Below are 25,029 nucleotides of genomic sequence, written 5' to 3'. Positions count from 1 at the left end.
TCGCCCTCCTCAAAAAATAAACAAACAGAATGATAAGGTCCCTTCTTGATATGGGATTGTGGAATCTAGGCCAGGAGAATCTACCCAGAAAACCCTAGGCCTGGCTTGACCAACATTTTGGGAAGAATCAACCATGAGGTAGGGGACGTGGAGGAACATTTATTCCTATGACCGTAATGCACAAAGACCAAAGAGTGGGGTAGTTAGGCTCTTCCAAAAAGACACAAGGGAGATGCAAAGATTCTGTACGTGATGTTTTATTAGAGATATACCAAAAGACTCAACACAGCAGCTGTTTGCCCATTTGCCGCATTGGACGACTCAGATGTGCTCTCAGACTCCTGACGCAGGCGCCTATGCGCCAAAACACAGCTGCTGTGTCGTCTTATCTCTAATAAAACATCACGTACAAAATCTTTGCGTCTCCCTTGTGTCTGACCAACATTTTTCCAGGATGATGGGATCAATACTGAATTTAAATAATTGTTCTTCCAACCAGGTACCTGCTTCCTCCTCCCTCTCAAAACAAAATCCCCAATGCCAGTTGCAGCTATATGGAGAGTGAATCTCTGAAGGTGACTGAAAACTAACCCTCCACTATCAACTGAAGCCCTATTCAACCTGGAAACCCGATTAAAATAAAGGTAAAATAAAAAGGCGTAACTCCCCCCCCCCCCAAGTTGACTACACAAGCCAGAAATCCAATTTTGTAGCCAATAAAACGAGGAGCCTCCGCTGTTTAAAGTATGCCCATACACTTCATTTGCATCAAAGAAATTTTTTTTTAACTAATTAGCTATTGACTACCCTACAAATAGAGCTACTTTACTCTATATGGGGTCATTTCCGGAAAGGTTGCCTGAAGACAGGTGCAAAAACTTTCATGCACTAAGGCCCTGATGCTCACACGCAAATGCAGGCACTAGAGACCATTAGTGTCAGACCAGTCCCTGCATTTGCTCCTGCAGAATATTGAGAGGCCTCTACCTCTGCGGTCACTCCCATGATGCGCCGAGAACGGCGCCCTTAAGAGCGCTCCTAACACAGAAGCTGGCATTAGGGTTGATCAAGAGAAGATTCCTTTTGCAAGGGAGTTGAAGTACAACAGAAACCAGGGGAGGAACTAAAGAGACATGCACAACAAGCTCACCTGGGAATTAGGCTGCCACTTTCAGGTGACAAGCGGCATGCCTCTAGGGTACATTATTTCTACCAGTATGTGGGAATTTTCATGCTTTCCCTGTAATGCATGCAGTAGCTATGCTGATTTCTAAGAGTAGAATGTGTAAGTAAAGACCACAAAGCACTGGCCAGGCACTCCTCCTTTCCGCCGGCCAGGAGACGCTGCCTTCTTCCTCCTCCCCCTCTGGCGTTTCTGGCTTGAACGCGTGCCCAGGCACAATTCTCCTGCAGAAGTCTCTAATGCTCACCGCTAACAGCACGCCTAAATTTGTACGTCATTAGCGTTGAACATTAGAAAACTTCTAATGTACCAAGGGAACGGTACAGTATAGGGGGTGAAGTGCTTCAGTGTACGAAGGAAGAGCGGGACTTGGGAGTGATTGTGTCTGATGACCTTAAAGCTTCCAAACAGGTAGAACAAGCGACAGACAAAGCCAGAAGGATGCTTGGGTGCATAAAGAGAGGCATGACCAGCAGGAAAAAGGAGGTGATAGTGCCGTTGTATAAGTCTCTGGTGAGGCCCCATTTGGAGTACTGCGTGCAGTTCTGGAGACCACACCTACGGAACGATATAAACAGGATGGAGTCGGTCCAGAGGGCGGCTACGAAATTAGTAAGCGGTCTCAAACGCAAAAATTATAGGGACAGGCTTATGAACCTCAACATGTACAGTATACGCTGGGAGAGAGGAGACATGATAGAAACGTTTAAATATCTCAAGGGCATTTATGTACAGGAAGAGAGCCTTTTTCAAATGAAGGAGAGCTCTGGAATGAGGGGGCATATGACAAAGTTAAGAGGGAATAGGCTTAGGAATAACCTAAGGAAGTATTATTTCACAGAAAGGGTGGTGGAGGCGTGGAATGGGCTCCCGGTGGAGGTAGTGGAGTCGAGGACTGTTCCAAAATTTAAAAAGGCATGGGATAAGCATGTGGGATCGCTTAGGAACAGGAAGAATTAGGGGTTACAGAGGATGGGCAGAGTGGATGGGTCATATGGCCTTTACCTGCCGTCATGTTTCTATGTTTCCCCATCCTGTTGTGGCGGTATTTTTCCAGCGCCATTTAGAACAGTGCCGGACTTTTGAGCATCTGCTAAGTCAGTGTGAATTCTATAAGCACAATTAAAGCGCATTAATTGCCAATATAGAATAGCGTAAGTCGGTATTTATGCACAACCACTCACAGGTGTATGAGAAACCTCATATTCTATAAAGGGTGCACTAGAACAGATGGCCTCGCCCCTTTTGCAGTTACATACTAGACAATTTACGTGTTCGCTTTATTGAACAGGGTCAAGCTCAGGCAATAAGGTCAATTGACGCATCACCAATTAAATAATTCTTAGGCTTGTAGAGGTACCATTCTATAACCAATTCACAGAATTAGAGGGTTTGCGTATAACGCTGTCAAATCTAACCACATCTTCTCTAAATGGGGGGAGGGGGGTGAGAGAACGATGCAAGGTTGTTTAACATTGCAAGTAACTGCAAACCACATCATTAAATGGGCCAATGCACAAAACTGCGCAAAGCTTCATGTACAATTTTGTGCGCAGCATATTTAAAACAATGCACATGAGGTTTAGCTATTCTGCGCAGGTGACTTAAAGGCTGAGCGCAGGGCTGCCAAGGGGGGGGGGGCAGGGGGGACAAAATTCCCTGGGCCTTCAAGGGGGGCCCGGCGCCGCAGTCCCACCGCCCTCCGTCGTCGACCGTCTGCCACTGGGCCGGGCCCCCTGTATTGAAATCACAGCGCCTTTCACCTCCGTGTGAAAGCGCTGCAGGCAGCCGCAGATCGCCTCCCTTCGGACCTCCTTCCCTCACTGTCCCGCCCTCGTGGAATTTATGTTAGACGAGGGAGGGAAGGAAGCCCGAAGGGAGGCGATCTGCTGCTGCCTGCAGTGCTTTCACACGGAGGTGAGAGGCGCTGTGATTTCAATGCGGGGGGGGGGGGGGGGGGCGGCGGACAGAGGGGGGTGAGCAGCTGCAACCTCAGGGGGATGGAGGGGGGAGCGGGGGCGGCAACCTTGGGGGGGGGGGGCTGTGAGGGCAGGGCCCCGGGGGCAGTCTTGCCCCAGGCCCGGCCCAGTCTCTCGGCGGCCCTGGGCTGAGGTTTTAACACCAAGGAGTTAGTGGTAGACGCCAGTTTCTTGTTTTCGCTACGAGCATATAGGACCCACAGCTTTTCCTGGCCTCCATGAAGAGCGCAGGTAAAAAGAGAATTGAAGGGAAATGTGTCGGATGCGCTGGACTGTTGAGAGCACGCGGATCTGCACTAAAGGCTGAACATGGGTCTCAGCAGAAGAAAACTGTACCGGCACACATCTGCAGACATCTTGGAACACAATTCTGTGTGCAAATAATTGGCGTATCGTGTGCCAGATACTGCTTTTTATATTCAGACCTGCGAGCAGCTCAAGCTCCCGCTAGCACACAATTGTGTACGTCTGCGTCTGGCGTGCTCGCAAGCTTACTGCATCGGTCCCAAAGCCCAACTAATTTTGAACCTTGTTTTCCCAGTCCGCCATTCGCCTCCTTTTGGCGCAGATGCTCAAAACTCCAGCGCTGTTCCAAACAGTGCCATAAAAATACCGCTAGAACAGCGCAGAACGCCTTAATGCTCAACGCTAGTTAGCATATTTGTTTCTCACGACCAGCGCTTAAGGGCTTGCATGGGCTTCCTTCTGCTGTCAAAAGCAATCAAAAATAGGCAGATTTTGAAAGAAGTCCTCTTTTCCAACACCCTAATGCCCGCTCCAACCTGGCAATTGTTTTTTTGCAGCAGTAAGAAAGTTTTGTTTTGGGTGCTTTTTTTTTTTTTCTTAGCATTGGGAATACAAAAACGACTTCATTTTCACGAGCCTGACTACACTAGCATGTTACTACTATTACTACTATTTATTTCTATGTTACTTGCGCTGTTCTGTCTGTGCGCGCGTTTGCTCCAGGCTTCTGAATATTCTGTGCAGGTAAATGCGGGCACTAGTTCAGCGTGTTTAACTTTTGAGTATCAGGGCCTTGTGTGCCAAGTTCAATCTGTACCTCCTGCACAAACAAAAAGGGTTTTGCACCTCATTAAGGTGATCAGGACTGGTCTGCCTTCTCAGTGAAGGCTCATCTAACTGCCAAACCCATAGGAATTTGGTGTTTATTATTGCAGACAAACTATTTCATTCTGCAGCATTTTCAAAAGGAGGATGCCTGCCAATTTCTTAACCAGGGAGTCACTCCAGCAGTCTACCAGGTAAAACTTCCTGAGATAAATTTAACAGACTATTGGCAGCCCCCCCCCCCCCCCCCCCCCCCCCCCCCGGACGGCACAGAAACTGCCCTTTTGTGTCATCTGCAGTTTCTCAACACATGTAAATTGTTTTGTTTTTTTTGAAATATGAACTCATGTTTTTATGCAGAATCTTTTAAACATGTTCCACAGAATCACAGAAATCTTAGGGACGCTGGTTAATATAGACAGAGCCAGAGGACTACAATCTGCCAGTATATATATTTTCATCTATAGTCATTATGTAAAATGCATTTGAAAAAAATGCAAACAGAACGGTAATATACTAGCGTTACTTCTTGCCTTAAGATTGTAATTAATCCCTTCCACTCTATCTCAACAGAATCCCTTCCCTCCAGTGTTCCTTACTCATGCTCTCTGCTGTGATTTCTCAAAAAGCTGGCTCTGAAAGACAGGAGAAAACAACATGGTTTTAAAAAGAAGTAAAATATTTTTTAAAAAACCCAACTGATATGGGAGGGGACTGAGGGGAAAGAAATATCAGTGCAGTTTTTTCTGGACCTGTAAATGTAAACAGGAGCAGAAAAACCCAAGCAGCAGGACAAAGCAAGAATCTGCTATTCCCCCCCCCCCCCCCCCCAAGTATTCCCTAGAGCTGTAGCTTCCCAGTGCCCTACCCCTGTAATTACAATTTCAAGGGGAAAATTCACTCTGCTGTAGCATCACTGGCAAGCTCAGCAGATCCTTAAAGCATTGACATCTTTAAAGCAGATTAACATCCATCAAGATCACCGAGGTATAATTAAGAAAAAAAATAATTGCAAACAAAAAAGTCAAATCAAAATGCATTTCGGTGATTTTGATCCACCCAGGAATTAAGTAGCTCTTAAGTTCCTGCATTTCCAAAAGCTTAAAATTTTTGGCTGTGCAAAGCCAGAAGGGAAGGGCAACAGGGAAGGAGTGGCCTAGTGGTTAGAGCACTGGTCTTGCAATCCAGATGTGGCCCTTCAAATCCCGCTGCTGCTCCTTGTGATCTTGGGCAAGTCACTTAACCCTCCATTGCCTCAGGTACAAACTTCGATTGTGAGCCCTCCTGGGACAGAGAAATATCCAGAGTACCTGAACGTAACTCACCTTGAGCTACTACTGAAAAAGGTGTGAGCAAAATATAAATAAAATAAATGGTAAAAGTGAGAAACAGGTGGAGCAGGCCCAAGAGAAGCCTTCCTAGTGACCTGCTTCTGACATGGGAATAATATTGTGTCTTTGGTCACTGATTCCATGCCCTCTGCCGGAAAAACCTTCCAGAATTCAGCAGCTCCCCCATAAAATGAAAAATGGCCTTTATTCACCAGATTCCCTCACTGCACGTCAGTCAGCAGAAACTGACCATTTATCTGGCGGCAGACAGTGAGGCTCACCTGCCCTGCTCTGACCTGGCTGCCGGTGGAAATAGGACACCAGAATTTGGTCCTGATGGGAGTCCTTCCCTAAAGACCATGGTGAAACCTCAAAGCTTCTAAAAACTGCAAACAGTCCAGCATTAGATTGTAAGCTCTTTTGAGCAGGGACTGTCTTTTCTTCATGTTCAACTGTGAAGCGCTGCGTACGTCTGGTAGCGCTATAGAAATGATTTGTAGTAGTAGTAGCAGTAGCAGCAAAGCCAGATCCGCCTACAATGAACAAGATCTGAAACCTTTCGCTCGAGATGTGCCGTTTTACTGCATACAGGTTCCTACCTTCCAGAGGCTCCTGGCTTAGGACCCTGCTTTACTGGCTATTTTAAACAGGGAGAAGAATGCCAGGAGCTTATTTTCATTGTTTTGTTTGCAGGCTCTGCTACTGAGAGAAAGGTTTGAGAGCTAACAACCCCGGTTCCTCCCTGTAGCATTAGGACACTGGCCAAGAGTTAAGACTATCCCCACAGGTGTTTGGGGTGGGGGGAGGAACGCCACCAGTACAGTCTAATGACCTAGATAATACAGGTTTAAGGATAAAGATGCTTGCTCCTAAGCGAGTGCAATGTTCTTTAAAGCAAGGCCTGGAGGCCAATAGCAGCGTCCGGAATCCTTTGGGGCGGTCCCCGTTGGCTTTCTGGGTTTTTTTTTCCTCTCTACCCAGCCTCAAGACAGAAAGAACCTGCGGTATATCAAGTGTTGAAAATAAATAAAATAAAGTTGATTTGGGGGGGGGGGGGGGGGGGGGGAGGGAACCTCATTTTTTAAAAATAAGGCATTTCTCAAGAGACAATACATTTGGAAATTGCTCACAACCTTGAGGTTACCCCCCCCCCCCCCCCCCCCCCCCCCCAATGAAGTCTGGTCTGAAGGTGGGCTGGTGGGGATAGATGTCTGACACACACTGGTCAGCAGTGCCATGGCACCACACGGGAAGATATTTGGCAGCTCTCCTTCAGCTCATTAGAATCCAAAGTGGACCCAGCTTAAAAATGTATGAACACCACTGCCCTAGGGTGTAGCCTTTGCTCCACGCCCCACCATCTAGATGTGTCCCTCCTATTCTGTTGAGCTTCTAGCTGAACCGGAACTGGGCTCTATTGGATAATGGTTATCATGAATCCTCGCTTTATAATTTCTGTGGAGTTTTGCCCTAATATTTTCTGCTTCACAATTCTGCCTAACCATTCCTGCCCTAGTCAGATTGGGGGAGGGGGAGGCAGAAAACTGAAGCTAACTCAGGAACCAGTTAACATGCACTACCATCCAGCCCACAAGGGGTCGACATTCAGCAATGGTCCAGACTTCAGAACTTAGTACAAGAAGAGTGCTGGGCAGACTTCTACGGTCTGTACCCCGAGAATGGCAAAGGACAAATCAAACTCGGGTATAAGTATCACATACCATGTAAAAGAGTTTATCTTGTTGGGAAGACTGGATGGACCGTAAGGTCTTTATTTGCCATCATTTACTATGTTACTCCTTCTGTTCCCCCAACCCCTCCCCCACTTCTGGCCAGCCCACGGTACCTGCCGCTAAGTTACCAGGGTCAGCCCTGAGAATCCAGTCTTGATTTCATGTTCACAGATCCCTGAGCAGTCAACTAATCAGCAGGTAATGATATGATCATGCAGTATTAAAAGCTCCTTCATTAAACTGAACTATAACCCCCCCCCCCCCCTCCATTCCCACCCAGGCCCTGTAAAAATGTTCCCCTTGATTTTCAAATACATTTACCCTCCCACTGTGTTAGTGGTATCTGGTACAGCGTATCCGTAAACCCTTTGAAGTATCAAAAATGCCCTCTTTTTCCACCCCCTAGAAATACCCAATTGTAAAAGGGTAAAAAAAAAAAATTGACAATGTGTCTTTCCCTTTGTTTTGCAAATTTCCACCCTGGAAATGGCTGCTTGATGGGTTATTTTAACTGGGATCCCAACCTGTGGTGTGCATTAGAATCAGGCATTACATAAGTGCAGAAACCGGTTTGAACAAGCCACCTCCGATTTTCATAAGTGGTTGCTGCAAAATCCACGCCTTGCTTTTCAAAACTTCCTCACTCCTCTCAAAATACCCTCCAGCACACAGACGTGGAGATCCGATACTCAGCACAGAAGATGGGGGAACACAAATATTTTGAGCCATTTCACCTTTTATTCTGTTCTTTAACACACACCCCCTGAATTTTTTTTTGTTTGTTTTTGTAAACTAAAACACAGCTTTGACTGTTTTACCTGTTCAGGTGTGGCCAGATAACCACCATGCATGTGTCAGAGATTAGCAACCTTAGTCTGCCAAACCTATGAGGCAGGGAATGTCTCAGTCCAGGAATGGGAAGGATGTCAAAAAGCAGCAGGTCCTTCTGAATTCTAAGCTGCTCCTTCTGTGATAATACCTGCACAGTTCCTGTCTGAATTCGAAGACGAGGGGTGGTGTTTGCACCTCACAGCACCGCTTCTTACAAGGGATCTGCATTGCATGAAATATTGTACATGATCTCTCTTGAAAACCAATCAACAGCCAAGAATCCACCCCAACCTGCTTCTGTACTGGTGTCTTTCAAAACGTAGGTTAATTCTCCAATACAGTATCTCTGTTAGTAGAGGAGTGTGGTAGCTGTGTTAGTCCACTCTTAAGGTTATCAATAGAAATCAAACAAAATAAAACATGGAAAAGAAAATAAGATGATACCTTTTTTATTGGACATAACTTAATACATTTCTTGATTAGCTTTCGAAGGTTGCCCTTCTTCGTCAGATCGGATCAGTATCTCTGTTTAAATCGGCTAAGTTCACAGAATATAGGATTACACGTGTAAATGCATGCTTCCCTGTACAGCTTTTCCAAGAAATAAGGAAGGACTGCTCTGCTTTAACAGACTTGGACAAGGAGCATCAAAAGGATCCCAGGATGTGCTACCCACCACCGAACCTTCACAGGAACAGCCCCAACCAATTGGAACTTCCTCCCAGAGGGGCTACGTCTAACTTGAGAAAGCAGATGAAAGCCTGGCTCTTCTCCCAAGGCTTTAATACATAGGGTGACAGACTATCCACTCACTCTGCACCTGGACCTTAGGCCACTTCCTCATCTCTTATTCAACTGTACTTATCATTTGCCTTCAGTTTAACCATCCATCTATTTATTCCAACGTCTCTGTATTACCCATCGTCCAGTGTCTCTATATTTCAACTGGGCTGGCCCACTCGGCCGTCAATCAAGATGTTTCTTTGTACAGTACAACAGTTGTGAGCATCATATCTATGTTATATGAATGTTCTTCTGTGTTGCCTATTGTGGTAAAATTTCTATCCTGCTGACATTTATTATATTTCTATTATATGGTTGTTTTACAGTGCTGTTAGTATGTTTTTGATATGTTAGTCCTATTAGTAGGTTTCAATTTGACACTTCCAAGTTTACCTCACTGAGTGTATTTATATTTGGTAATGTACTGTAAATTTTATGGTAAACTGTACCTTCTGTAAACCATCTTGGGAGAATGTCTTAATAAAAGCAGGAAATAAATCCCAACTACATAAATACATTAAAAAACAAAACAAAAAAAAGTATACATACTCTAGGGCTGGAGATAATGCAGATTGGTTTAGGAAATGTTAAACTCGTCTATAGGCATATTTCCAATCATATGGTTGGCAGAAGCCAGGAAGGTTTAAGCAATTTTCATTTTGTCAAAAATGACATTATATCTAAAAACAATTTAGTCAGAAGCTCTCCTGATTTGGTTATGTCAAAACTGGACTTACACTGTGGCCTTAGGTACACTTCCGCTTATGTCACAGATCTCACTCAAAGTCACCTCAGCTACAGGAAGCAGATTCTCACAGCTGCTCTGACAGTGTTCCCATGAAGCCACCCTTCCATCCTACACACAAGGGTGGTCCCCTAAAACTGAAAGGGAATGATCAAGACCCTCACTGCCCATGAAGCACCTCAGCGAGGAGACAAATTCAGTTGCAATGGTAGCAGATGAGATGTTGGGGCTGACCTGCAAAAATCTGGGGCTAGTTTTGAAAAATTCAATATGCATAAAGTTAATTCTGTTTATTATAATTGTTCAAGACTGTGTCTGTTTAAAAATGTTTATGCTTTGAAGATACATTTTCACTTCAGTGCAGTTACTTCAGCCTCTTCCATAAGTACTTAAGTGTTGCCATACTGGGACAGACCAAAGGTCCATCAAGCCCAGTATCCTGTTTCCAACAGTGGCCAATCCAGGTCACAAGTACCTGGCAAGATCCCAAAACAGTACAATACATTTTCTGCTGCTTATCCTAGAAATAAGCAGTGGATATTCCCTAACTCCATCTAGCTTATGGACTTTTCTTTTAGGAACTTAGCCAAACCTTTTTTAAAACATGATCATGTCTGACCAGCTAATTCAGACTCTTGGCACTTGAGGCTCAAGTCTCCACTTTGGCCATCTCTAGATAAGTATATAAGTATTGCCATACTGTGATAGACCAAAGATCCATCAAGCCCAGCATCCTGTTTCCAACAGTGGCCAATCCAGGTCACAAATCCCTGGCAAGATCCCAAAAAAGTACAAAACACATTTTATACTGCTTATCCCAGAAATAATGGATGTTCCTCAAGTCCGATTTAATAATGGTCTATGGCCTTTTCGTTTAGGAAGCCGTCCAAACCTTTTTTTAAACTCTGCTAAGCTAACCAGCTTTACCACATTCTTTGGCAATGAATTCCAGAGTTTAATTACATTTTGAGTGAAGAAATATTTTCTCCGATTTGTTTTACATTTACTAGCTTCATTGCATGCCCCCTATTAGTAAACAAGCGATTTATGTCCACCCATTCCATTCCAACCAAATGTGCTTCTCTCTCACCGCCCATCTGCTGACGCTTCCTTTACAATCTCTTCTCCCATTCCTCCTTCCCAAACTCTCTCCCCAGGTTCTGTTCTCATTTATTCCCTCCATCCATTTCCTCCCTTCCCACCTCAGTAGTTCAACACTTCAGTGACTATATCTTGTTTGTCATGGTTAAGTGGTTAAGGTGATTGACTCGAAATCCATTGGGTCTCCTCTGTGCAGCTTTGAATCCTGCTGACAACAGGGGCTAGGCCTTCTCTGCAGCTCATTGCCCGAGCATGTGGTAAAAGCAGCAAGAGTATCTGGGCTTAAAAAAAGGTTTGGACAGATTCTTGGAGGAAAAGTCTATAACTTGCTATTAACACACACCTGGGGAAAGCCACTGTTTGTCCCTGGCATCAGTAACATGGAATCTTGCTACTCTTTGGTATTCTGACTGGTACTTTTGGCCACTGTTGGAAGCAGGATATGGGCTATCAGTCTGATCCAGCATGGCTATTCTTATGTTTCCAAGAGAATTCAGAGTTACAGCACATAAGTACAAAAGTATTGCCATACTGGGATAGACCAAAGGTCCATCAAGTCCAGCATCCTGTTTCCAACAGTGGCCAATCCAGGTCACAAGTACCTGGCAAGATCCCAAAATGATACATTTTATGCTGCTTATCCTAGAAATATAAGCAGTGGATTGAAGTCCATTTTAAAAATAAGTCTATGAACTTTTCCTTTATGAAGCCATCCAAACCTTTTTTAAACCCCGCTAAGCTAACTGCTTTTACTACATTCTCTGGCAATGAATTCCAGAGTTTAATTACACGCCTGTCCCACTCACACAGCAATCAGAACTGTGCCTGCATGGGCCATACAGCAAAGGAAGCAGGACAGGAGGGGTAGTATCTGGACCGTCTCTTGAGATTCCACAGCACTGACATAAGCACCGTGGTGAAACTGAGGTCCAAAGTCAATGGCAATGTTGTTTATATACCGCTGTATCCCCTCACAGGTTCACTACAAGTTAAAATTAATAACAAAAATAAACTGAAAATACAACAAACTGTCAAAAAAATTTAAAAGCAACCTCAATTATCAAATAGGTTCATTGCATATATCGATACCTAGTTTTAGAAAGCTTATCCTTATACACGTTCACGTTAGCCCACTGAAATATATATCTTATTCCACTACTTATGAAAGAGCTGTCTATTCCTAACAGAGACAGAATAAAAGGGGGGGGGGGGGGGGAGAGGAAGAGACAGAACAATAAAGGGGGGGTGGGAGAGAGAGAAGGGAACGGATGAGGAGGGAGGTATTGAAGAGTGAAGGACTGCAAGGTAAAAGGATGGAAGTATTCTTCCGGCCTTTTTCAATTACCATTTTTTTTTTTAACCTGCCAAATCGTTATTAGCAAAAATCTTTCAAGTTATTACACCTGGAATGCCCCTGCAGCACTTGAGGTAACACACCTGTGACTAACAGCTAGATTCATTTATGCATCGTGGGTAATGGCATTATGACATCACAAAGCAGGACATGAACTAATGGGGTTGTGGAACATCCCACGAGAGCAGTGGATTCTCTCGCTATTGAACTCAAAGGTCCAGCAGAAAATGGCTAAATGTTCTCCAAATTACCACGTTGCTCGTACAATTTAAGCCAGAAGATGAGGCCTAGAAACAAAGGCACAAACACATACACAGAAAATGCTCAAAAAAAAAAAAAAAAAACCCTTAGCATTTGACAGATGACTAAGAGCCAAGGAGGACCCTCCCCCTAGTGATGATGGTATCATTTAGGGAGGAAACACATGTTGGCAAAGGTTACTCACTCTCTCTGTTCCAGGCAGCAAGATGCTCAGATTCGTAAACTGGTTCCATGCCTGGGGGTCCTGCAGCTTCACCTTCCGTTGGGGCCGGGCTCCGGGGCCCCCGAAAGATCCGCACAGCAAAGTTTTCCAGTTTCTGCAGGGCTGTCATTTTTGACCCTTTGTTCTTACTGGGACTCTGGCTGGTCACCTCAATTCCATGGCTCATGTTCTCCCACCACGTCTCTCTCACTTTTCTTATTGCAATAAAAAACAAACAAAAACAAAAACAAAAAAAATTCCTTAATATATTTAACTCCTCACCGGGAAAAATAAGGCAAAATTTGAGCCAACTTGAAAGGTCTTCTCTTCAGCCGTTGGCCATCAGGATGAATCCAAAAACAGCCAGTCCGAAAAAATCCCAAGGAAAAAAAAAAATATATATATATATATATTCACTCGTAGACAAGGCCACAAACGCCCTCAGAAAGAATTAAAGATACAATGTATTTTTTCAAGAAACACCCCCCCCCCCCCCAAAACACACACAAACTGAAAGCAGAGAACAGTTTGCTCCATGGTAGTGAAAAAGAGCAGGTTTCAATTTATGGGTTTTCTGCAGAATGTACTCAACAGACCCCCCTCCCCACCCATCCTAGCACATGTGTCAATTTGAGCAGCAGTGACCACAACCTTTATCTGAGCTCCGCAGCATTTCGTACATGCTTGGAGTGGGGGAGATCATTATTAAGAAGGGAAAAAAAAAAAAAAAAAAGACCACACACCACAAATACAAAAATGTTCCTTCTGCGAGCCTTCTCTTCTTTGGCTACCTCCTTGAAAGAAAGGGTAGAATTAAATCGATATTTGAGGGTTCAATGTTCCAGAACCTGGGTTGTCTCCGACCCTCTGCATGAAGTCAAGAAGGCCGCCAGGAAACACAAGTTGGAGAGTGCAAGCTGTCCAGCTTTTACTAATAAAAGTATTAAAGGCAAGAAGTGATCTGGCTTGCAAGAACAATGGGCGGGGGACCAAAGAAGCTTAAAATAGAGCTCTCTAGCTGGCTCGGTAGACAAGAGACTTTATCTTTTCCTTTAGGTACTTTTTCCACAGTGGAAACTCCAGTTTTGGCCTTGGTCTGGCATCTCCTGTGTCGTACGTACTGTATTACCTTTCACACGACCCCTCCCTCCCCAACGGGCTTCTTTGCTAAAGTTACAAGCAGTATCTAATCACAAGGAGGTTGCAGAGGGTGGTCAAAGACAAACTGAAGTCTTTGAAAGATCATTTTCTGGGAAGGAACAGCTTGCGAGAAGAACGAAGTTTACTGCTGCAGACAGTGGGTGGAAATCCGAACTTGGGAAGGTGGGAGCTTGGGGGTGACAAAGTTTCTGAACTGTCATAAGATGACGAACCAGAAGGGAAGTGAAGACGCTGTTAAACGAGACTTGAAGCACAAATTAAAATGCACGGGTTGCAAAAAAAAAAAAAAAAACAAAGTCTCCTCAGGGTTAACTTACACCACCATGAAAGGGTGTAGAAACATCAGCAATCACCTGTTTAAAGTTACCTGGAGGAGGAACAGCTGGCCAGCGTCCCCCACCCCACACCTTTTTCTCTTCTGCAGGGACCCAGTTAATCCATCCTCATCAGGAGCCTCGGTTAACTGCAGCAAACATCTGCATGTTTCAGACAGAAGGAAAGAGGTAAGGAACAGATAACCAAACTTGACCTTGACTGCAAATCCCTCTTCTCTCAGTAGAGACTAGTCATAGGCGGATCTTATTTGGGAACAAACAACCCTTGAAATACAAGCATACTTGTAGGAACATCCCAGGGTTTCAGAGCAACTCCAGAAGGAAATCGGACACCGCAGGGCTCTCAGAGATCACCTCAGTTCATCATTACAGTTGTCCAGACTCTGCCAGAGGAGCAGCAGCAGCAGGATGAATTTCGAGTTCTTAGCTTCGAGTCGCTTTCACCCAGCTGTCCTTGATCCAGCCTACCCTCCTACTTTGTGTTAACAGAGAAGTCTTATCTGTCTCGTGCAAGGCTGCGCAGGCCTCCCTGCTTTCTCTCCCCACCTCCTACCATAGCACGCTGCCCGGCTGCCCTTCGGTTCCTCTGCTGCGCAGAGCTGCTGTTTTGGCAGGCAAGCAGCTGCGGCGGCTACCAGGAGGGCTGCTGCCTGCCTGCAAATCCCCAGGCAGCACTCGCCAGCGCTGGGGAAGCTGAGCAAGTTTCAGGTGTGAGGAACAGCCGATCCTGGGCGAGAAAGTGCAGGTGCTTTTACTGCTTGAGCTAGGCTTTCAGAGAAGTGCCTCATGGGAACAGGCTGAGCGAGAGGGGGAGGGAGAGAACACGGGAGGGATGCCAGCTTCTCCATGCACTTAAAGGCACCTGGTGCTCTGCTCCACATTTCTGCTGTCAGTTGTACTTTCACAGGCTTTCTAATGCTGCAATAAACCCAAGAGACCAAGTCTCCTCTCTGCATGGGATTTCCCAGCTGAACAGCACACCTCTAAGACCTCAGATTGTGAGGGAAGGTGGCTGGAGGGGAGGGGGGGGGGTCCCTCATCTGGTTATCATCTTAACAGGCTTTCACAGCACACATACAAAGAATGGGGATTTGGGATTCATCTCGGAAGTACAAGGAGAGTTACATTTAGGTATCTTCTTATCCCAGGAGGGCTCACAAGGCAATGGAGGATTGAGGGACTTGCCCAAAGTCACAAAAAGAAGTCAGTGGGATTCGAACCCTGGCTTCCCTGCTGCTCCTTCATGGGAGTTTACGGTCTCTTCAAGAGTAAGGCAGCGAGAAATGCGTCCACCAAGCCAACAAGCTCTTCAAAGTCCCCTGGACACCCCATGCAAACGCAACACAAACCTGCAAATAATAAATGTAAAGTTGTACCACAGAAAAGGCGATACATGAAATGCCCTAGCCCTTTTTGCCCTCTCCAATATACCGTAATCACTGCACACCCAAACAAGTCGAAAAGTGAACACTTAACAGTGACAGTAAAATGGTGCATTCCTACTTCCTCCATCTGCAACTCAGAAAAAAGACACAGTAAAGTGTGCCATATACAGCACCTGTCACCCTGAGACGTGCATCTGTCTGTATTTGTAGCAGGGGAGTAGCCAGACCTCACAGTGGGAGGGGGCCAGAACCTGAGATTGGGGGCATATTTTGAATGCCTCCTGGCCCCCCCACCGCTCGCCTTGCCTCACAAACAAATACCTTTGCTGGTGGGGGTCCCCAATCCCCGCCAGCCGAAGCCTTCTTCAGCGCTGGTCTCCAGAGAAGCTACGTTTGCTGCCTGCCCCTGCTTTTCTTTCTTCTTGCTCCTCCTGTGCACACTGATGCTGCCTGCCCCCTGCTCTTCAGCGTCACCGTGCACAGGAGGAGCAAGAAGAAAGAAGAGCAGGGGCAGGCAGCGAACACGGCTGCGCTGGAGACCGCACTGAAGAAGGCTTCGGCTGGCGGGGGTTGGGGACCCCTGCCAGCCAAACCAGGGGCCCGGATTAGATTTGCGGGGGCCCAGGCCCCTGTGGCCCCCCTGTAGCTACACCCCTGATTCGTAGGCCCTGACAGACAATTGGAGCCCTCTGTAATAGAGGCCTTTTGCCCGAGCGACATCACCTAAAAACCTTCAAAAACCTTCCAACTTATAAATTATTTATAAAGTAACTTTGTGGGTATTGATGATGCATTTTTGACTTTTTTTTTTTTTGCACATTGGTACAATTTTTCAAGTTTTTGAGATGTACAATGATTATATTGAAGAAGGGGCAAAATCTTTCTGTGCCATGACCCCAAATTGTGCGGCCACAGAGTGTGTGATCCCCTGGCAATGCAGGACAGTAATGTCCTAGAAACTGGAGAAAAAATAAATACGCCCCTGCCTGGATCGGGGGGGTTCCCTTTAAGTGATGCTCACTTCATTCCAAATCTCCCATTTAAGTCACACACTGAGACTAAAGCCATACGGAAAGTAGATGCCATGACCTGCACAATATTAGTACGTGGAGGTAGAGGTTGGTTTATTTATTTTCCGTGCTTGATATACCACAAGTGATCTCTGAGGCAACTATGCGATTTACAATTTCTATTACTGGTACTTTGCACTGTCCCTAATCGGCTCACAATCTAAGTTATATATTGTACCTGGGGCAATGGAGGGCTAAGTGACTTGCCCAGGGTCACATGGAGCTGCAGAGAGAATTGAACTGGCTTCTCAGGATCTCAACCCACTGCCGACTGTCAGGCAGCAGCGGGAATTTAACCTGGCTCCCCTGGTCTGCAACCTGCTATACTAACCATTAGGCCATTCCTCCACTCCTTACACATTCAACTCTATTTGGGACACATCTGGTCAACAAGCTGAATCAGGAGGTTTAAACCTCCCATTTAAAGTTCTATTCCATTGCATGGGTTACACCTTAAACACAACTGAAAGTGTTAAAATGATGTGCTAGGAAGCAGCAACCTGTGCCCAGGCTCTGCTGGATCTGAATGAGCCTTGAGTACTGTGTGCAATTCTGGTCACCCTCTCTCTCAAAAAAAAAAAAAAAAAAAAAAAGATATAGTGGAATTAGAAGAAGGGCAACCAAAACGATCAACGGGATGAGCTCCTCTCATGTGAGGAAAGGCTTAAGAGGTTAGGGCTCTTCAGCTTGGAAAATAGATAGCTGAGGGGGAGGGGGGAATGATAGAGGTCTACAAAATCATGAGTGGAGAAGAACAGGTAAACCTGAATCCACTAAGGCCAAAGGACGCTCGATGAAGTCACATGGAAATACTAAATGAATAGGAGGAAATATTTTTTCACCCAATGAATAGTTAAGCGTTGGAACGCGTTACCAGAAGAAAAAGGTTTGGACAAGTTCCTAGAGGGAAAAGTCCACAGTCTGTTATTGAGATGGACACGGGGAAGCCACTGCTGTCACTGGGATTGGTAGCATGGTTGCTCTCTGGGATTCTGCCAGGTATTTGTAACCTGGATTGATCACTGCTGGAAGCAGTATACTGGGTTAGATGACCATCAATCTGACCCAGTAAGGCTATTCTTATGTTCATAAGAAAAGAGACGAGGTGAGGGCCTAAAATTGGACACAGAACCCTTGAGGAGTTCTCGTGTGTGTACAGGAGTAGGTGGCAGGTGGCTTGTGGAAAGATGAACACTGCACAGCTACTGCTGTGGCAAGATCAGCTGCATCCTCTTATCATCTCATGAGTATTCGGAGAGATGAGAACCCCCCCCCCCCCCGCTCCACCCTCCTCATTATAATTTACCTCTGCCAAGCAAGAAAGATTAAAGATCAAACACACACAGAAAATCTAAGATACCATATGTGAACAGTGTATTTATTATGGGGGGAAAGTGACTTAAAATTAAAATGCATCAGCAATTTTTATGCTGATTTGGAGTTTGGTACCTTTTCTTCTTAATTAAGATCCTGGTCTGAAATGGGCCTCTTTGCGCCCGACCTCAAAAAGAGCATGATCTATCAGGAAGGGGGTCTGTGGGCAGAAGAATCGCAGGTTTGTATACCCCAAAGTTGGGGGTTGCTTGAGGAAGAGAGGAGGGTATCAGGGTAAAATACCATCTATAAAACAGATATTTCAGGGTCCTTTTCTCAATCCACCAAGATTCACACTAGAAAACGGTGTTGTGATGTGTGCAGACCCTGCTTTTATAATGATCATAGGTCAAAAGAAGAAGGTGTTACCTCTGACCCCCAACAAAAAACTACATACACCCTCTAATAAATATTAGCTTGCTCTTGCATCATGTCACGGCATGCCCTACTTTGGTGTCACAGGGCTAAAAGTGACTGGTGGTTCTGGTGCCAAAATCTGTCCAGCACAAAACTGTGCAATTATTAAGAAATGCCACTGGGCTGGTTCTCTCTGTACCGACTCCCAACATATGGTACAAGTCAATCAGTCGTTCTGTTACATGCGCTTTTACAGTCTTCTTAGGCAGAGCTGTAGAAAGCGTATCCGTCACCGTCATTAATCTATTTATCACATTTGTATCCCACATTTGCCCACTGTATGGCAGGTTCAATGTGGCTTACTTATTGCTAAAAAGGCGGTTACAAAATTTAGATCTGTAGAAGTCTAACACATAATACAGAAGTACAATAAACGCTTAGGTTGATATATTAGCATATTGTGAGAGAGGTTAATATTATTGTTTTCCATTTCTGAACTTTTCTTGATGTACGTTGGTGTGGTAAGATTAGGCAGATCCAGTGGGGAAGGACTTGTTGAAAAGATGTGTTTTCTGAATTGTAGGTAGTTTTCTGTGAGCTTCAGGTCTTTGGGTAGTGAGTTCCAAAGTTGTGTGCCTATAAAGGAGAGGCTGGCGGCATGTGAAGATTTGTATTTTACACCTTTGCAATTGGGGTAGTGAAGGGTTAGGTAGGTTCTTGCTGTTCTCGTCACGTTTCTTATTGGTAGATCGTTAAGTTCCGTCATGTAATCTGTGCGAGTTCGTAGATGATTCTGTGGACTATTGTGCATATTTTTTATGTTATGTGAGCGTTAATAGGAAACCAATGTAAGCTTCTTAGGAGGGGTTTCGCGCTTTCGAAGCGTGTTTTTCCGAAGATGAGTCTGGCAGCCGTGTTTTGTGATGTTTGTAGTTTTCTTATGATTTGATCTTTGCAGCCTACGTAAATACTATTATTTAGAGATGAACCCATATCTGCCCAGTCTCAAAAAGAGCTCACTCCTTCAAACAGCAGATCTCTAGTTCAGTTCCTGCACCCTAGCCAGTGTCCAGGAAATCCATCGTTTTGGGATGCTGAAACCCAAGGGAAAAAAATGGTAACGTGAAACCTCAAGGATACAAAGGGATCCAGAAACACCCCCCCCCCCCCATGTCACTCTGTTTATTAAACAGCTGGCCTGCTTGCCCTCTAGGGTTTAACTGGGCAGGTTGGAGGTTTAGGATTTGAGATTTATCAGTAAAACCCATTCACGGTCTGGAACAGAAAACAGTACAAAACTGGTTCTGGGAACACATACGGATAGAAATATACAACCCATAGAGATATCACAGGAAGACACTGTTACATCAGAGCAAATTATGGAACAAGGAGAAGTGTTAAATCACATCATGCGATACACCTACAAACCTTTAAAAGGTCAAAAGGTTTACTGTGATTGTAGGTAGAAGGAAAGGGAGGAGCAGGTTTGAAATTACTACAATATTTTTATAGCAATATGTTTTACATTGTGACTGAACCAATTTTAAAAAATGGCTTTCAATGTAGTCAACTGAAAGTTTTCAAAGGCAAGAGAGAACAGGTGAAGAGTCCCAGCCTGCTCCACCCTTGCTTCCGGATAATTCTGCAATGGGGTATCAAACGAACAACCAAGCATAACCTTCGCCTCCCTACTACTCATCCCAGGCAAACCTTCTTCCCACACAGGAAGCATATTTCTAATGCAAGGGCGCCCCCTAGAGGGTAAACAAGCCGCACACCACCATACGGTCTTCCAGAAAGTTCTATGGTGAGGGGTCTCAGCAAGAAACCATTTTAGATAATACAGCTGATAAAACAAAACAGTTAGGCTACACCTTTTTGTTTCACTCCCAAAATGAGGATGTGCTGAAAGTTTTTCAAAATCAGGAACCAAGTGAAGAGCGCTTACAAAATATTTAAGAGGAGCTGTGATGGTAATAATAATAAAAAAAAGTGCAGAAAACGGGGACAGATTAGCACAGAGGAGGAAAAACAAACAAAAATAATGTGGGAATAAGACAGAGGGAAGAAAGCATGCTTAAGAGTTCAAGTCTTGCGTGTGTGTCACAGACAAGGATGAGGTAAAGGGGAAAGTAGAGGAAGGAGAGAGAATGTTCCTTTATGAAATTTGTGTAATTTTCATAGTCCTGTCATTTTGTTTGAATGTTTTTTCTTTGTGTGTTTGATATGCTGTCCTATCTGAGTTTGGCATTCTTTTTATTTTATTGTACTCCGCCTTGATTTGCTTTAGTGATAAAGGTGGGTTTACCCAATTTTAATAAACAAACGACCTGAGACGACTGTCTGCCTGGTGTACTGTGAAGAGTTTGTGTGTACCCAAAGCATTCCTACAGGTTAAATCTGTGCGTCTTCTATTTTTATAAAAGTACGCTAACACAGGAGGAGGTTATATTTAAACTTATCACTATTTTATCTTTTTTTTTTGTTGGGGGGGGGGGGGGGGCAATTCCTTGGGCTCTTTTGAGCTTCTAGTTGAATCGGAAATGCCCCCCGAAAAATGTCATGGTATTTTTAGCCTTCCTTCTCACCCCTTGCCCACCTGTCCCTTAAACCTACACTACCCAAATTGCAAAGGAGTGAAATACAAAACAACTTACGCATCCAGCTTCTCCTACATAAGCGCACAACTATGGAATGGGCTCCCACAAGCTGTGAAAACAATCCACGACCACTTGAACTTCAGGAAATCACTAAAAACCAACCTCAAAAAGGCCTACCCCAACGACCCCATGTAACCCTCTTCATCTACCAACACAGCATGACTATGATCAAACAGGACAACACGTAATCTTCATCCATTCCGACCCTCCACTTATACCTCATACGATCACTATACAACTTTGTATTTGTTATCCACCGACTGAGCAAACGCCTTTGACGGTACTATGTAAGCCACATTGAGCCTGCAAAATAGGTGGGGAAATGTGAGGTACAAATGCAACAAATAAATAAATATCCAACACATCCCAGAGCAACAGTCCTTAGCAGTGGTGCAACACTGCTGTCCACCAATCATTGGGGATTGCCTCATTCCCTTTCCAAGGGGGCTGTGACCACTTCTTCCCTCGATCCAAAAGGAGCAGAAACTGGACATGGATTCAAGCAGATTCGCCAGTATGCCATGAAACCTAAGAACATAAGGATAGCCATACTGGGTCAGACCAATGGTCCACCTAGCCCAGTATCCTGCTTCCAACAGTGGCCAATCCAGGTCACAAGTACCTGACAATCCCACTATCAAGACCTTCTTGTACCAATAACAGGGTGAAATATTTTAAGGCCCCCACTCAATAGCAGTCAAAGTTGTTTCCGCCTTTCTAACCAGTTTGCCTGCCCCTGCTGAATGCATGCGAGCTCTTCTGCTACACCCGTGTCGGTAAGACACTTGGGTTTATTACTGTCATTGTACACACAAAATAACCCATTTGGACATACCTCCCCTGATAAAAACTGAGGAAGACTGTAAGCAAAGACCCCTCACCAACATGCCTTGTCTGAAGCACCATTTCTTCATGTCATAGAATGCATGAAAACAGCCTCCCAAAGGAGGAGGTGCAGACAAACAGCGACAATTCATGAAAAGTCTTGAGGGAAAGCCCCGAGCAGCCTTAGTTACCAAGAAGTGAGGGGACAGCCCGAGATCAACTGGGCACTGCGCCAGGATGTAAAACGGGCAAAGTAGAGGAGTTCCAACAGTCCGACATATCAGCGGATGGGGACAGTGTGGTGGTCTGAGGAACGAGCGGAGTGTTGTAGAGAGGCTTGTGACAATCTCTTTTCGGATTGTTTGGTTTTTGTAAGGCACTCTAGGTCTTAAGTGATCATGGGAAGAGTATCAAGAGTTTGCTTGTTTGTAAACAAATACATTATACACACAAACATATCCCTATATATTCTCTCTCTATGGAAAGCAACTTTTTACATTATGGTGCAGCCCAACCACAATATAAATACATTTCAATATTCCCCAAAACATGCAACTATAATCTAATTACATCATATTAATGTGCAGGGTTAAGCATCTCTCCCCCAGCAAACACTACCCCTTCTCTCTACCCCCTCCATCAACTTCATGGATATGTATGGTAGCTCCCCTGCACCTTTTGTGTGCTGGAGGCTACAGCTGGCTAAAAGGTGCCTGAAGACAACAGATAAAGGAACATCTAACACCAACTCTTCTACCATGCTGGCCTGAGGCCTCTGAAGGAGGAGGCATGCCAATCCACATTGGTTGGTGATAATGCCACATCTTACTTAACATTTCTAAAGTGCTACTAGGGTTACGCAGCGCTGTACAATTTAACATAGAAGGACAGTCCCTGCTCAAAGAGCTTACAATCTAAAGGACAAGTGAACAGTCAGTCCGATAGGGGCAGTCAATTGGGGCAGTCTAGATTACCTGAAAGGTAAGGGTTAGGTGCCGAAAACAGCATTGAAGAGGTGGGCTTTAAGCAAAGACTTGAAGATGGGCAGGGTGGGAGCTTGGCGTAAGGGCTCAGGAAGTTTGTTCCTAGCATAGGGAGAGGCGAGGCAGAATGAGCGACGCCTGGAGTTCTAATAAGCTGACACAGTAGTACCGACAAGGCCGGATTAAGGTACATTTGATGGCTTATTCTTCACCCCCCCCCCCCCAAAAAAGGGAAAATTAGGTTCTTACCTTGGTAATTTTCTTTCCTTTAGTCATAGCAGATGAATCCATTACGAATGGGTTGTGTCCATCAACCAGCAGGGGGAGATAGAGAGCACTGAAAAACCATAGTGCCTCATGGCCAGCTAGCTCCATCTGCCTCTTCAGTATTTGAAGCTTCCAAAGCAGTGTTACACCGCAAAGCATAACAACAAGAACATGCCCCAATGAGAATCAAGCCTTGCAAGGTCTCCTCTACCGCCGCCCGTTTGGTGGCAGAACCGCATCGGAACTCCACAAACACGTATCTATCGGGCATTGAATTCTATTCTGTAGCCTTCTCTGATCAGGTCCAAGACCCACTTGGCCCACTCCTTGAGAAAGAGGGAAAGTCGTCCTCCTATCACAGGAATCGAGGAGGGGGCCGGTGCACCATCATTGAGAGGGTTGCCCATGAACTCCAGGTCTTGAGCCTGCTGCTGCGAAAAGTTTGTCCGAGTGAAAGGAGTTCCTCTGCTGAAAACGGCCACGCGAAGTGAACCCAGCAGAACGCCCCAGGCAGTACCTTCTAGCTTCACAGAAGGAACCGCCTGACCCTTGGAAGAAGGCCGTGGCCTATCCTTGGGTAAGCGCTGGGGTTTGGCATCCCCCAGGCCTTTCACAATTTTCTCCAACTCCTCACCAAACAGGAGAAGGACCATTGAAAGGGCAACTTCACCCAACCTTTGCTTAGAGGCCATGTCAGCTGCCTAATGCTGTAGCCACAGATGACGGCAAGCCACCACCGCTACAGCCATCTGTTTAGCCGAAGCTCTGACCAGATCATAAAGGGCGTCAGCCAAAAATGACAAGGCCGACTCCATCCGCGGTGCCACCTCCGTAAGGGGCTCTGCTCCATCTCCGGGCTGTTCCACTACTTGTTGTAACCAAGCGAGGCAGGCTCGGGCAGCGTAGCAGCTGCATGCAGACGCCCGTAAGGATAAGCCTGAAATTTCAAAGGACCGTTTCATAGCTGCCTCCAGGCGACGGTCCTGCATGTCCTTCAGGGCAATTCCTCCTTCCATGGGAGGGTAGTTTTCTTTGTCACAGCCGTGACTAGGGCATCCACTTTAGGCACTGCTAGGCGTGCCAAATGCTCCTCACTTAGAGGGTATAATTGGCCCATAGCCCTGGCGACTTTCAAAGGCCCCTCGGGATCAGCCCATTGAGCCGTGATAAGCTCTTGGATGGAGTCATGCAAAGGAAAGTCTCGAGCAGGTGTCTTAGTATTTGCCATCCTTGGATTACCGGAGGAGGTCTCAGTACTCCCAGGGTCTTCTATAGAGAGGACCTGCAAGGCATCAGTAATAAGCACTGGCAGCTCATCGCGGTGGAAAATCCTCACCACGGAAGGATCATCTGGATACGGTGGCAATCCTGCACCTTCTTCTGGCTCTCCAGACCACGAAGGCCTGCCAGACCCCTTAGAGTCCTCACATCCTGACCACGGGGGGGGGGGGGGGGTGGGGGCCAGACTCCACTGGAGGGGATACAAAAGCAGGGCCACAGAGGACCCCTGCGGAAGAGCTCTTTTTAACATGTATGCATTATGCAGCAATAAAACAAATTCAGGGGAAAATGGCTCACCCTGGCCTCCCGGTTCCAGTCCGGGGGAACCAGCTCTTTTATAGCCTCTACATGAGGCGCCCCTCCAGGCTCAAACCCCTCCGCCTCAGCGGGGGTCGCGCCATGCTGTTCCAAAATGGCGCTCGCTGCCAGCTCCACGGAGCGGGAAGGAACATCGCTTGCCATGCTCGGGCTGGCTCTACCGTCTGAAAAGCATGCCTTACAGAGCCCCGCTGCAGATTTGCACTTGTCACAAACGGAACAGCGCTTTACTTTCTCAGCAGCCATCGCCGAAAGCGGCGGAAATTTAAAATGGCGGATTCGCACCAAAATTGTCCCGAACGCGGGCCCTCCCCGGAGGAGCTACAAAATGCTCTTACCTCACCAGACCGAGTCTCCAAGCTCCGGTTACGCTGCACAAATCAGAAGAAAACCTCTTTTCTGGGATCGCAGCGCCAAAGCGCGACGCAACTTTTTTTTT

The 25,029-nt window shown here is 45.7% G+C and overlaps 1 protein-coding gene across 1 annotated transcript in view; it reads right to left on the bottom strand.

The window, feature by feature from the left end:
* The window catches only part of LOC115466106 (cAMP-dependent protein kinase catalytic subunit alpha-like), a 66,918-nt gene extending 52,093 nt beyond the window's left edge, over nt 1–14,825 (bottom strand). Inside the window, exons 1-2 of the mRNA XM_030197144.1 lie at nt 14,089–14,825; nt 12,557–12,789 (exon numbers count right to left, since the gene is read on the bottom strand). Of these exons, the coding sequence (XP_030053004.1) occupies nt 12,557–12,761 (205 nt within the window). The 5' untranslated portion in view covers nt 12,762–12,789; nt 14,089–14,825. The remainder of the gene's footprint in view (nt 1–12,556; nt 12,790–14,088) is intronic.
* Between the last annotated feature and the right edge of the window lie 10,204 nt (nt 14,826–25,029).

The sequence above is a fragment of the Microcaecilia unicolor genome, chromosome 3 (assembly GCF_901765095.1).
Source record: "Microcaecilia unicolor chromosome 3, aMicUni1.1, whole genome shotgun sequence".
NCBI classification, from domain to species: Eukaryota; Metazoa; Chordata; class Amphibia; order Gymnophiona; family Siphonopidae; genus Microcaecilia; species Microcaecilia unicolor.
The sequence above is the reverse complement of the archived record's forward strand: the minus strand, read 5'-3'. Positions and strand labels throughout refer to the sequence as shown.